Below are 14,417 nucleotides of genomic sequence, written 5' to 3'. Positions count from 1 at the left end.
GTTTTAGGGGGTGAGGGGTTGTTACCTACAACCTTTAAATAATTGTATTTATTTTAAAACAAACAAACAAACAAATCTAAGAAATTCCATAAATACAGTAAATAAAAATAATAATTGAGAAGTAGTGAAAATAGCCGATCTACAAGCTCGCAAACAAGGCGTGAAGCGACGTGTTGTGTGCTTGTTGATCTTCTATTTTCACTAGTTTGCAAACATCTAATCTCTCTTTCGGGCCTCGAACTGAAAAGTCTGGGAACCACTGACCTACAGTATACATACACAAGACATACTGTACTTACCACAGCAATGACTGGGATGAGGACACCAAGGTTCCCAGCACTACTTGATGCCTGAGAGATTATATAAAGAAAGACGAGGAATCAGAATTGACATACAGTAAATGCATGCATGCATGCATGTAATGCTACAGCACTGGCTTTTCATTTCAAAAGAACCCCAGACACTGGAACCAAGTTAATTTGTTCACTCTCTGAGCTGTTCACTCTCTGCAAGGGTCCATTTGGTTTCTAACTATCAATAATTTAGCTAGAGACCCATGTTGAGAACCAGTGTACTGTACTACAGCATTGGTTCTCAAAGTGGATTCCAGGGACTCTAGGGGGGTGTCTAAATTGACCCATACAAGTCTGTAACTCTGACAGTGTACAAATGGAACCAAATGAACCCGGTTAAGGGGGATTAAAGACCTTGAAATGTGAAAGTTTGAGAAACACTGTACACTACAGTATACCTTAAGGGCCGGCCCTTTGTCTGAGGCCCTCTCACTGGCCCTCTTTCCTTCCAGGCCCAGCTGGACAAACAATTCCAGCAGGTTCACCATCAGCTCATCCACCAGTGGCTCCACCTGGAGGTTGGCTGCGATATTGGCCAGCGCATTTATCACAGCCAGGGAGCAGTGCCTTAGAGGGACAAGAGAACACTGCTTAGCACATAACAAAGGGGCGTACAGTACATCATTCATCATGTTAGTATTAACGGTATTTCTTCTGATACTCATATAATACACAATATCAGATCCTGACCTGTAACCATGGTCTCTGTAGTCTTTAGTGGCTGAATAAACCACAGAGCTGGCCTTGACACTGATCTGCTGGAACAGATTCCACACCTCCTGGTAGATGTATTGCTGAAGGGAAGCAAAAGAGCAGTGGTAAGACTGCATGTGTGTGTATATGCGTGCATGTTTGTGTCATGCACGTAACACAAACGTGTGTGCGCCACAAAACTCACGTTTCCGGTGATAACCATGCAACCCAGCTGGTCTATGATCAACACGTCCAGCGGCGAGGTTGGCTGGCAGAACTTCTGCTGGAGGATCTGCAAGATGGGTTCCATGACCTTGGGCGTGTCCCTCAGAGCCACAGCGATGTGACCCAGCCCTCTGATGGTGTGGTCAGGAATCAGATGGGCCTCCCTGTGGGATAAAATGTGGACATTGAATAGAATTCCCGGGGGTGACTATAAAACAGATGCATGTTTATTTTGGTCAAAAAGAGAGAAACAGATGTGCCTCACTTGTCATTCTCCTGTGAGATGTAGAGACGATTGGACAAACTGGCCAGAAAGGCCTCGACTATCACTGGATCCATGGTCAGACCGGCCTTGAGACATCTGAGAGAGGTGGAGATTGAGATCAGATAATACTTGATTTGAAAAGAATGAATTAATAAAATTTGCTAGTCTTAGTGTGAAGTAGTGGTGCAAAACATGCCTTCAAATGTACCAAACATCAATGCTGTTGGAATCCAACTCACATCTGATCTGCCTAAATGACACAATCCAGTCACCATAATAGAGAAGACACTGATACTTTGTTTGTCATTCCGTCTCCTACTAGCACACATTAAAAAGTCCTTAAAGGTGATACACCATGAAATTTCACTTTTCCTATTTTAAAACCTTTTTTTGGGGTCCCACTAGCACCTTCTATCCTCACAAAGTCCCATTTCTGACCGTTGTGTCTTTCTCTGGTTTTGAGAAGGCGAAGGTTAAAAGTATCCCACAGGTTCTCAAAACAGGCTATCCAGATTTGCTGCCGATTGTGACGTCATCTGCCGATTGTGACGTCATCATCAAAAAAATATCCAAAAAAGAAATCTTTTTTTTTTTTTTTCAAAAAAGAATTTTGGGGGGGTGGCGCAGTTCAGGCCAAAGGTGGTACTGCAGCTGAAATGCTCTGAGAGCCATTCAAAAATGAGAGAGGCTCTCTATTCAGGAGTGGTAATTTAGCCTCAAACCTTTTGAAAAACGTTTTTGGGACATAAACAATATGACATAAATACTTTTTAAATGCATGGTGTATCACCTTTAAATTAAATCACTTTAGAAATGTGCATATACCCTTCTATACACTTAAACTTTATGGTGGTTTGTTTACTGTTGAGTGAGAAAACAATGTTACACATTAAGTTAATCATCTGGGGACCCCCCAAAATAATTTGGGGACCCAACCCACAGGCTGAGAACCACTGCTCTAAGTCTCTGAACAAACAGAAAAAGCTACAAAGATATGTGGTTAAAGTAACAAGATCTGTTGATACTAAATGTGTCATTTTGTTCAGATAGACAGAATATTTTGAATTTGCGCCCAACCTGCAGATGTTGTCGATGGAGATGTCTCTAAGTTGCTCATACATGGAGGGCTGGTCCTTCCTGTTGGACAGGATGTTGAAGGTGGGTTGACAGTGCTCGTTGGTTACATTGATCCTGATTTCTCCCGTACCTTTAACAGCGAGCACAGTACGAGAATGACAGAAAAACATTACAATTCAAAGTGACAGACAGGCATGTTTTATAGAAGCATCACTTCATGAATCTACGAAGCATCTCATGTGTAACAACCTCAACGCTGGCATCACTCTTCAGGCGTGTCATTATACAACATTTCAATTAATACATTTATTTATTCAATTTCCCCCCATTTTCCAAATGTCTAAAAATAGCGAAAATAGCATATCAACAAGCTCTCAAGCTTATAGATCAGCTATTTTCGCTGTTCAATATGACAGAGTAGAGGGCTTAAGTGGTTAATATATCAAAAGATCAGAGCTAATTTATGACAAAGTGTTGCATTCTCCAGGGCAACGCAGTGTAATCAATAATGTGAATTGCATTTCGATTTGTCCGTGCGTCTGCCATCGCTCGGTCAATGAATGGCATGTTCTGGTCAATAGAAGTGACGCGGACACACTTGTCACTGATGGCGATTTGACTGTGTGTCCGACTAGCCACGAGATAAATATTTTGTGCCATTTCTGTCAGATATGGGATCTGGTCAATTGCACAATAAGAATACGCCTAGATGAGAAATGTTAGCGCAACGTTGATACTAGTGCACGCATCCACTCTAGTTCATTCAAATAATGAGATAAATTGTATTATTGTGGTGCTACAATTGTACAATGGTTGTTTTTCTAGTGTAGGCAATTCATTCATATCATGAGTTTGACTGACTAAAATCTGTGGACAGTCCCAAAATTATGAGCGATTGTTCTGTTCTGTTTGTCCCAAAACCCCAATTAGTGTCCTAATAAAGTTTGTAGCCAACATTATCATCCAAATGGACAACTCCAGGTTGCATTTAGACTGGTTAAATTAACACCAGGCTACGGTCGATTTGGTTCCATTTAGACCAATTAAATTAGGCTACAAGTCAATGTAGTTTGATTTAAATTAACACTATTTTAATGTGTTAGATTAACTGTTGCACACCTAATGAATGAGGGGTGTGGGGGTAGGTATACCTGTGCTGTATTGGCTGTGGTATTTGTAGAGCTTTATCAGAACAGGGGAGGGGACCACCAAGAAATCTCTGAGAGAGGTACTGGCAGAGTGGGCCACTACTGGAAACCTTTCACACAGACGGCCAAGTCCCTTAGAAATGGAACATGTAATGAAAAATGTTAAAATAGATCATAGAAAAATAATACAGATCGAAAAACAACACCAACCAATCAATTTGATCAAGTTGTTGTGGCACAAAAATATATTTAGTGTATTGTGAAAACAGAAGGGGGCCTAGTATAGACCCTTTGGTAAACTGGTAAACTAAGTATACTGTATATAGGGGTCAAGTGAAAAATGTGAAGGACATTGGGTTTACATTGGTATGAAAAACAAAAAAACTAAATGGACTTGACTGTGTTGTCACATACTGTACCTGCAGGCAACAGATGAGAAGGGGCATGTGGGCTATGATGACTTTACTGGAGGTTTTAGACTGCAGCTTCTCGGACAGCTTTGTACACAAATTCTCTGCTCCTATAAAACATACAGTAGGTGGGAGGGGTGGACGATGGATACAATGAGTGCTAAACAAATACTAACCAATGTAGCTAGCACCCAACATGTGCACATATGCAAGGCTTAGCAATTATTCTAAAAAATACAATTATTTAAATAACAATTCTAATGTATATTCTTTTAAATAATTGATTAGTCTGATTTCTACTTTATACTTCCTAGTACAGCAATGACACACAAATAGTCGAATTATAAGCTCACAGCGTGTCGCGATGTGATGCGTTGTGAGCTTGTATTTCAGCTATTTAAAGTCTTTTGGAAAGAATTGCACAATAATGACATACCCAAAATAGGAATGCCAGGTTGAAAGTGCTTAATTGTTGCAGTTTTAATCGGACTTAACGGTCCACTCGTGCTGCATTTATTGATTCATGCTGTATTTTACTGTATTTAAAATGGACTATAATTGAAATTGATTATGTTTCATAATCAATTAAATCAACGGCAGCACCGTTACACACACAGCTCCATTCGCTTACCCTGCTCATCTTTGACTGCCCACACCATGAGGTCCACGCACGCAGCGTTGGCTTGACAACGTAGCTTGAGGGGGCTGGTTTCCCCCGGCAACCCGCCTGTGTCATGCAGGACGCGCTGCAGCTCCGACTGGCTGCTGCTGAACTGCTCCAGGACAAAGTCGTGCACTTCACGCGCAAACGCCGTCTGCAAGGCTGCGCAACGGGAAGAGAGAGAGGCTGAGGTTTCACACACGCACAAAATGGTACACTTGACTCGACAGGTTAGAAAATAGAGTAGAACATTTGTCCAGTCCGGTGATTCAACATCATGAAGGTTTTTGGGTGAAACAGATAACATAGTTGTATTAGTTGATTACTCACCTTTCAAGTAGTACAGTGTATCTCTCAGCATTTTGAACATACAGACATAGATAGGATCACTGAAGGTTTTGTAGTAGAAGTTGACTCCAGCATTGGTCTGGAAAAACAACAATCAAAGGAGACCTGTCAGAAATATTAAATAACTAATACTTAAGAGCAAATTCACCTCATATAGACTGTGGTAATATCAAATTGTAAACTAAAATCTCTCACCTCTGTGACTTCCAACATGGTGGCATCCAGTGTTTTTAGAAAAGATTCTTTGACAAAACTTTTCACCTGCACAGCGACAAGACAACACACACAACCATTGATAGTGTGCTTTATATATACCACCTGCACAGCGACAACACACATAACCATTTTATATAAAAAAAGAAACTATATAGAAGGAGCCGGTGAGTGTGTGATGTGTAGCGGCCTTTTGTACCATGCTGAGGAGCTGTCTGAGCTGGTCGATGGGCACTTCCATCTCACCCTCCCATCCTCCCATGCAGAGAGGAGACATGGAGAAACAGGAGCTGACGGTGGAGAAGTAGTGGTCAGGATCTACCGTGCTGCTGGAAGGGAAGTAGGCACCTGGAAACAAAGGGGGAACGGTCTGGGTGTGATCTGCATGAAGTGATAGTTAAAATGTAACCGGTGACTCTATCTGTTTCTACAATTCTATACCTTTTTGAATTTCATGCACCCCCAGTTTGACATGCATTAGTGCGCCACAGACTACCATCTGATACTAAATAAATGTAATCTTTGGGGACCCCAATCTGCACTGTAAAATGCTCAGTTAATTTGACTTTGAGAGCATACAAATTGAGTTGCAAGGGTCTGTCAGAGCTAGAGATTCACAAAAGGTCCATTTGGTTCCACTATCAATCATTTAGCGGGGGACCCCCTGGAACTGCCTCAAGGACCTGTGAAGGTCCCCTAACCCCGTGTTGAGTGAAACTGATCAAGCTGACAAACTGATCAGCTGGCTCACACATACATACACGCACACGTTTATGGTTTTACCTTCAAAGTAGTGTGGACCGGGAGCTGTAGGGGAGCAGGGGGAGTGGCCTCCAGGATCAGAACTGACCTGTGATGGAACAGATCAACTCAACCATCATAAACTACAATGGCTACTCAACTTAACTCATTCGTAGTTAACGGCCGAGGAGCCCGAAGTTTTTTCTATGTCTTTCACTGCTGGCTTCTCCTACCTGTTAAAGCGGCCGCTAATCCAGTTCCCATCGTGCGTGATCGAACACTATGCATGGTGTGTTCGCGTATTCCATCAGCTTCTCAAATCCTTTTATTTTTTTTCAATTGATCCATAAGTTCTCCGTCTGTAAGCTGCCATGTTTACACAGAAAGCCAACGGGCCAAAATAGAGGACGGACCATCAGCTTCCGGTTTACGGTATCAATGTTAACTGGTCCGCTCAAGAATGTGTCCGTGTAGAAACCGACCACGGAGCATTAGTTCCGGCCTATTTTAGTTCCGCCTCGATAAAAATGTTTTTTTAATTAAAGCTTATTAAATCTTCGGGTTCCTCGGGCATGGCAGGGAAGGGGTACAAAGGGGTATTTTTTTGGCAGAGGTTGAGTTAAGATGGCTCAGGGGCCACTCAGCAAAATACAAAAAGTCCAAGGACCGCAAGCTAAAAATGACGGTCCTATTTTGGACGTTTAGATAATGATTTTGTAACACATTACATGAGTCATATAACAATTCAGGCTTTTGCAAATCCCGCCCCATTCTGCCCTGTTACTATGCTGGGACATTAACCCTGGGCAGATTGTTTTTATAGTGGCAGTGAATGGGATTTTTTTTTTTTTCATAGCCTCATTATTGCAATTTAAAGTATCAAAGGAAAAACATCTAGGTGATATTAATAAAAAGGGAAGACAAAGGTACAGTAGTTACATTGCAAAACAGGGGGTTTCCCCGAAAATATATGTTTTAATTTGTTTAATCCCAGTGGGACAGAATCACTATTGCAGATTCTTTTATAGTGGAAGTGGATGGGATTTTTTTTTTCGTCATAGCCTCATTACAGCTATATAAAGTACCAAAAAAAACACATCTACGTGATATTAATAAAAAGGGAAGAAAAAGGTACAGTAATTACATAGCAAAACAGTAATCTTCCCCCGAAAATATATGTTTTAATTAGTTTAATCCTCTGGATCAGAGAGAGAATAGAAATAGAAAAAGAAAGCGCATTGCATCTTGGGTAGGAAGAGAAGAACTATAATCTGTTCTCCTCACATAATAGGCTGGCTTTTCGTAATTCTGCCCATTTAAAATATATGTACCCAATCGTAACTAGTTAGACCATTGATAAGGTCCATGTGAACTAGTTTGTTGAAGCTTATTCATTATGATGAGCGAGATCGCCCCCTACTGCCGCGGCCGTACTGGACGAAGGTCGTGCTCCGCACTGCGGACAGTTGCTGAAAGCCTGAAACAACATTCTCCACTGCACAAACTCCACCCCCGATAGCAAAAAGTGAATGGTTTTTTCTGGTTGGCCAGTCAGGGAGTCTCAGGGACCAATCAGAAGGCTGACAAACGGTGAATTAAGTATAAAAACACAGAAAACAGACATATTTCCATCTATAAGGCCAAACCTCATTGAATAAAAAGATTGTCATCATGGAATGATTAATGATGAAGTTTCTTCTTTTGAAACAAACAAAATAGCAAAAAAGTCTTGTATAAAACAAGTCAAAAATTGTTTCCTTGTGGTTTTGGAGAGAAACCTGGGCTTACCTAGACTACGTGCTCAGACTACGCGCCAAAGTGTCCCCGAGCAAGACACCAAGACACAACCAGTGAAACAGGAAATTGTTGCAAAAAAAAAAAAAAAACCCCATTCACCTTTTCTCTGATTTCCTGTTTATTTCCTTGAATTTTGGCAGAAACAGGATATATTCAACAGACATTAACTAGAGGGTCCGTTCTCTAGTCTCTGTGGTTTCCCGTGGAAACCAGAGACACATCCATGTTTTCCAACGATTGGCAGCTCCATCAGACTGAAGCTAAATATTCTGTGACTAATTGAAAGGTAAGGGAAAATGATCATTTGGCTGGCAGTGGCTGGAGTATGCATGCATTTACTCTGGCAGTGAATACGTTTATACTTCAAAATCTACAATCATTTACGGCCACTTTGCGGCCAGACAAACTGACACTTTGACTCAACCTACTCCATTAAAACACACACACATACACACACACACACACACACACACACACGCACACACGCACACACGCACACACGCACACACGCACACACCTGTGATGAGGTATCCGGGCTGGTTCCAGTGCGTCTTCGCAGACTGTCACTCTGGCACACCGTCAGCAGTGACGATGGCATGATGGAGCGGAAGTCATTGAAGGACCTCCGCCGTAGGACCTCCGTCTCCTCTGTAGCACAGCGGCTCGGAGGAGAATCTCTGGGGAGAAGCTTGGACAGCAGAGCCTCGTCTGTGTTGCTATAGCGACCGAATGCCCTGGTCACCCCCAGCAGACAGGGAACCACATACCTGCACAGGTACACTGGAGGAAGGAGAGTGGTTCTAATGCCGTTTGTCTGACAGGACAGAGGTTAACAACTTGGTGTCTCGATTTTGGGCGTGTCAATATTATAATTAGGTGTGAATTCTTTGCATTTTCCCAAATCTTTCCCCAAAATATTCACACGTTTTCAAACAAAGCTAAAAAGAATAATAGCTGCTCTTTACATGATCTACATGTTCAGTTTGGGACCAAATTCTAGGTAGGTACTGTAGTTACAAAAGTGTGAGAGTGAGAGTGAGTGAGTGAGTGAGTGAGTGAGTGAGTGAGTGAGTGAGTGAGTGAGTGAGTGAATGTGTGCGCCTGTGCGGCTGTACCTTTATCCTGGTTCTCCGGTGTCTGGCACATCTCCAGAATCCCCTGCATAACTTCCATGACAGTATCTAAAATCTGCAAAGGAAATTCCCCCAACCCCCCCAAAAAAGACATTTAAATAACTCAGCAATCAACCGCAAGAGAGACTAAATGACCTACTCTTTCTTTTGCACATACAATGATGATAACACACATCTCTGACCTTTTGTCTGGAGTCTGGGTCCCTCTGAGCCACATCGGACAGCAGGGTCACTAAGCAGAAGCTGAAGGTTTCGGCAACAGGCAGAGATTCTGAAAAAGCAAATAAGAACTAGAAAAATATTGTTCCTTCGTAACAATTGTGGGCTCGCTTCAAGCCAGAAAACAATGGCTATGAAAGTACAAAATATCAAGATCGCAGGCAGTGCTCTCTTTGACGTTACTGACGTCAAAGATTGGTCCATTTTGTTCCAAAAATGTGTTGTGCAAAAGTTGACCCGCTGGTGGCGCTATAACAGGCCAATGTAAGAAGGGTGGTATCTGTTCCTTGACCTATTGGGAATGTGCTTGCAAGATTTCACGCACATTGCAGGCTGTGTTCATGATTTGAGGTGTTTTTGGCTTTGGCCACTTTATCGCTGCTTGCAGCTATATTCATTATTATTTTATTTTTTGCGTGTGTGTGCACTTCATAGGCATATTAGATAAAGGTCCTTAGATTGTGTGTAGAATGTTTCATGCAAATTGCAAAAAAAAATCCTAACGGGTTTAAGCGTTTCACAAACTGCTCAAAATGATATAGCGCCCCCCTTTGGCCAATTGGGGTAAGATTGGTTTTAGTGATATTTGGACTAACTCTACATCTTTGCCAAATGCCATGAACATGTTACTTTGCATGTATGATTTAGAGGCAGAAGAATAATTTGCATAAAACTGCAATATTCATTGAATTTATTTAAAAAAGCATGTTTCAATTTTAAAGAAATCCGATCTGACAGATCTTTAGATATCGGTCCAAAGTTCACGTAAAAAAAGTTTTGTGCACGTGGAGCGAAAATTCCAGAATAAAAGCGGGTTTACGCGTTTTACAAACTGCTCAAAATGGCGGAAAATTGAAGGGCGGAGCTTACTTAACAACGACACAGATGTCTTCCGCTCGAGTCAAAGCACGCGTGTAACAAGTTGCATGTCTTCAAACCAAAACGAGTCATGACTTATGCCCGTTTGAAGTTTGAATTTTCAAACGCTTCGTATAGCGCCCCCCTTTGGCCGATTGGAATAAAATTGGTTTCAGTGATACTTTGACTAACCCTCCACATCTTTGCCAAATGCCATGAACGTGTAACTTTGCATGTATGATTTAGAGGCCGAAGAATAATTTGCATGAAACCGCAATATTGATTGAACTATTAAAAAATTATATTTCACTTTAAAAAAAATCTGGTTGATCAATCTGACCGTATTGGTCCAAAGTTCATGTGAAAAAAGTTTCGTGCGCGTAACGAAAAAAACCCAGGAGGAGATAGATTTTTACTGTTTTTCATATAATTCCGAATTGTGGGAGACCTAAAGGTCAGAGGTCAAAAGTTAGAGGGTAAAAGTTGTTCGGCATGAGGAGACGCATAAGTGTATACAGGTTTCATGGCTGTATGTATAACACAGCATGAGCTATACCTGTTCAAAGTTCGCACTTTCGAAGGCTTCCTACAGCGCCACCATTTGGCCGATTGCTATAGAAAATAATAGCACACTTCGCCACTGTAAACTGAACACATTGATGTTTTTATTTTCATTTTCTCACTAAGTTTGTAGGAGTAGAAAGGAACCGAAGTTTTGAGGAGAACTTGATATGACAATATCAAGTTCTCACTAGAAAAATATTGTTCCTTCGAAACAATTGTGGGCTCGCTTCAAGCCAGAAAACAATGGCTATGAAAGTACAAAATATCAAGATCGCAGGCAGTGCTCTCTTTGACGTTACTGACGTCAAAGATTGGTCCATTTTGTTCCAAAAATGTGTTGTGCAAAAGTTGACCCGCTGGTGGCGCTATAACAGGCCAATGTAAGAAGGGTGGTATCTGTTCCTTGACCTATTGGGAATGTGCTTGCAAGATTTCACGCACATTGCAGGCTGTGTTCATGATTTGAGGTGTTTTTGGCTTTGGCCACTTTATCGCTGCTTGCAGCTATATTCATTATTTTTATTTTATTTTTTGTGTGTGTGCACTTCATAGGCATATTAGATAAAGGTCCTTAGATTGTGTGTAGAATGTTTCATGCAAATTGCAAAAGAAAATCCTAACGGGTTTAAGCGTTTCACAAACTGCTCAAAATGATATAGCGCCCCCCTTTGGCCAATTGGGGTAAGATTGGTTTTAGTGATATTTGGACTAACACTCTACATCTTTGCCAAATGCCATGAACATGTTACTTTGCATGTATGATTTAGAGGCAGAAGAATAATTTGCATAAAACTGCAATATTCATTGAATTTATTTAAAAAAGCATGTTTCAATTTTAAAGAAATCCGATCTGATAGATCTTTAGATATCGGTCCAAAGTTCACGTAAAAAAAGTTTTGTGCACGTGGAGCGAAAATTCCAGAATAAAAGCGGGTTTACGCGTTTTACAAACTGCTCAAAATGGTGGAAAATCAAAGGGCGGAGCTTACTTAACAACGACACAGATGTCTTCCGCTCGAGTCAAAGCACGCGTGTAACAAGTTGCATGTCTTCAAATGAAACGAGTCATGACTTATGCCCGTTTGAAGTTTGAATTTTCAAACGCTTCGTATAGCGCCCCCCTTTGGCCGATTGGAATAAAATTGGTTTCAGTGATACTTTGACTAACCCTCCACATCTTTGCCAAATGCCATGAACGTGTAACTTTGCATGTATGATTTAGAGGCCAAAGAATAATTTGCATAAAACTGCAATATTGAGTGAATTATTAAAAAATAATGTTTCACTTTAAAAAAAATCTGGTTGATCAATCTGACCGTATTGGTCCAAAGTTCATCTGAAAAAAGTTTTGTACGCTTAGCGCAAAAATCCCAGGAGGAGATAGATTTTTACTGTTTATCATATAATTCTAAATTGTGGGAGACCTAAAGGTCAGAGGTCAAAAGTTAGAGGGTAAAAGTTGTTCGGCATGAGGAGACGCATAAGTGTATACAGGTTTCATGGCTGTACGTATAACACAGCATGAGCTATACCTGTTCAAAGATCGCACTTTCGAAGGCTTCCTACAGCGCCACCATTTGGCCGATTGCTATAATAAATAATAGCACACTTCGCCACTGTAAGCTGAACACATTGATGTTTTTATTTTCATTTTCTGTCTAAGTATGTAGGAGTAGAAAGGAACCGAAGTTTTGAGGAGAACTTGATATGACGGTTAGATATTGTCACTAGAAAAATATTGTTCCTTCGAAACAATTGTGGGCTCGCTTCAAGCCAGAAAACAATGGCTATAAAAGTACAAAATGTCAAGATCGCAGGCAGTGCTCTCTTTGACGTTACTGACGTCAAAGATTGGTCCATTTTGTTCCAAAAATGTGTTGTGCAAAAGTTGACCCGCTGGTGGCGCTATAACAGGCCAATGTAAGAAGGGTGGTATCTGTTCCTTGACCTATTGGGAATGTGCTTGTAAGATTTCACGCACATTGCAGGCTGTGTTCATGATTTGAGGTGTTTTTGGCTTTGGCCACTTTATCGCTGCTTGCAGCTATATTCATTATTATTATTTTTTTTTGTGTGTGTGCACTTCATAGGCATATTATATAAAGGTCCTTAGATTGTGTGTAGAATGTTTCATGCAAATTGCAAAAAAAAATCCTAACGGGTTTAAGCGTTTCACAAACTGCTCAAAATGATATAGCGCCCCCCTTTGGCCAATTGGGGTAAGATTGGTTTTAGTGATATTTGGACTAACACTCTACATCTTTGCCAAATGCCATGAACATGTTACTTTGCATGTATGATTTAGAGGCAGAAGAATAATTTGCATAAAACTGCAATATTCATTGAATTTATTTAAAAAAGCATGTTTCAATTTTAAAGAAATCTGATCTGACAGATCTTTAGATATCGGTCCAAAGTTCACGTAAAAAAAGTTTTGTGCACGTGGAGCGAAAATTCCAGAATAAAAGCGGGTTTACGCGTTTTACAAACTGCTCAAAATGGCGGAAAATCGAAGGGCGGAGCTTACTTAACAACGACACAGATGTCTTCCGCTTGAGTCAAAGTACGCGTGTAACAAGTTGCATGTCTTCAAACGAAACGAGTCATGACTTATGCCCGTTTGAAGTTTGAATTTTCAAACGCTTCGTATAGCGCCCCCCTTTGGCCGATTGGAATAAAATTGGTTTCAGTGATACTTTGACTAACCCTCCACATCTTTGCCAAATGCCATGAACGTGTAACTTTGCATGTATGATTTAGAGGCTGAAGAATAATTTGCATAAAACCGCAATATTGATTGAAGTATTAAAAAATTATATTTCACTTTAAAAGAAATCCGCCGAGACTAGTTTGACCGTATTGGTCCAAAGTTCATGTGAAAAAAGTTTTGTGCGCGTAACGCAAAAATCCCAGGAGGAGATAGATTTTTACTGTTTTTTATATAATTCAAAATTCTGGGGGATCTAAAGGTCAGAGGTCAAAAGTCAGAGCGCAAAAGTTGTTCGGCATGAGGAGACGCATACGTGTATACAAGTTTCATGACTGTACGTATAACAGAGCATGAGCTCTATCTGTTCAAAGTTCGCACTTTCGAAGGCTTCCTACAGCGCCACCATTTGGCCGATTGCTGTAAAAAATAATAGCACACTTCGCCACTGTAAGCTGAACACATTGATGTTTTTATTTTCATTTTCTGTCTAAGTATGTAGGAGTAGAAAGGAACCGAAGTTTTGAGGAGAACTTGATATGACGGTTAGATATTGTCACTAGAAAAATATTGTTCCTTCGAAACAATTGTGGGCTCGCTTCAAGCCAGAAAACAATGGCTATAAAAGTACAAAATGTCAAGATCGCAGGCAGTGCTCTCTTTGACGTTACTGACGTCAAAGATTGGTCCATTTTGTTCCAAAAATGTGTTGTGCAAAAGTTGACCCGCTGGTGGCGCTATAACAGGCCAATGTAAGAAGGGTGGTATCTGTTCCTTGACCTATTGGGAATGTGCTTGCAAGATTTCACGCACATTGCAGGCTGTGTTCATGATTTGAGGTGTTTTTGGCTTTGGCCACTTTATCGCTGCTTGCAGCTATATTCATTATTATTATTTTTTTGTGTGTGTGCACTTCATAGGCATATTAGATAAAGGTCCTTAGATTGTGTGTAGAATGTTTCATGCAAATTGCAAAAAAAAATCCTAACGGGTTTAAGCGTTTCA

The 14,417-nt window shown here is 40.8% G+C and overlaps 1 protein-coding gene across 1 annotated transcript in view; it reads right to left on the bottom strand.

The window, feature by feature from the left end:
* pi4kab (phosphatidylinositol 4-kinase, catalytic, alpha b) overlaps positions 1–14,417 on the bottom strand; it is an 84,879-nt gene that overhangs the window by 56,916 nt on the left and 13,546 nt on the right. The window contains exons 4-19 of the mRNA XM_080739421.1: positions 9,247–9,335; positions 9,047–9,119; positions 8,449–8,711; positions 6,177–6,243; positions 5,593–5,741; positions 5,376–5,441; positions 5,163–5,259; positions 4,803–4,994; positions 4,181–4,281; positions 3,765–3,894; positions 2,614–2,743; positions 1,537–1,632; positions 1,252–1,435; positions 1,044–1,147; positions 752–920; positions 300–350 (exon numbers count right to left, since the gene is read on the bottom strand). Coding sequence (XP_080595547.1) covers positions 300–350; positions 752–920; positions 1,044–1,147; positions 1,252–1,435; positions 1,537–1,632; positions 2,614–2,743; positions 3,765–3,894; positions 4,181–4,281; positions 4,803–4,994; positions 5,163–5,259; positions 5,376–5,441; positions 5,593–5,741; positions 6,177–6,243; positions 8,449–8,711; positions 9,047–9,119; positions 9,247–9,335 — 1,961 coding nt within the window. The remainder of the gene's footprint in view (positions 1–299; positions 351–751; positions 921–1,043; positions 1,148–1,251; positions 1,436–1,536; positions 1,633–2,613; positions 2,744–3,764; positions 3,895–4,180; positions 4,282–4,802; positions 4,995–5,162; positions 5,260–5,375; positions 5,442–5,592; positions 5,742–6,176; positions 6,244–8,448; positions 8,712–9,046; positions 9,120–9,246; positions 9,336–14,417) is intronic.

The sequence above is a fragment of the Nannobrachium achirus genome, assembly GCF_963921795.1.
Source record: "Nannobrachium achirus genome assembly, chromosome: 12".
NCBI classification, from domain to species: Eukaryota; Metazoa; Chordata; class Actinopteri; order Myctophiformes; family Myctophidae; genus Nannobrachium; species Nannobrachium achirus.
This window is presented reverse-complemented; position numbering and strand designations above follow the sequence as displayed.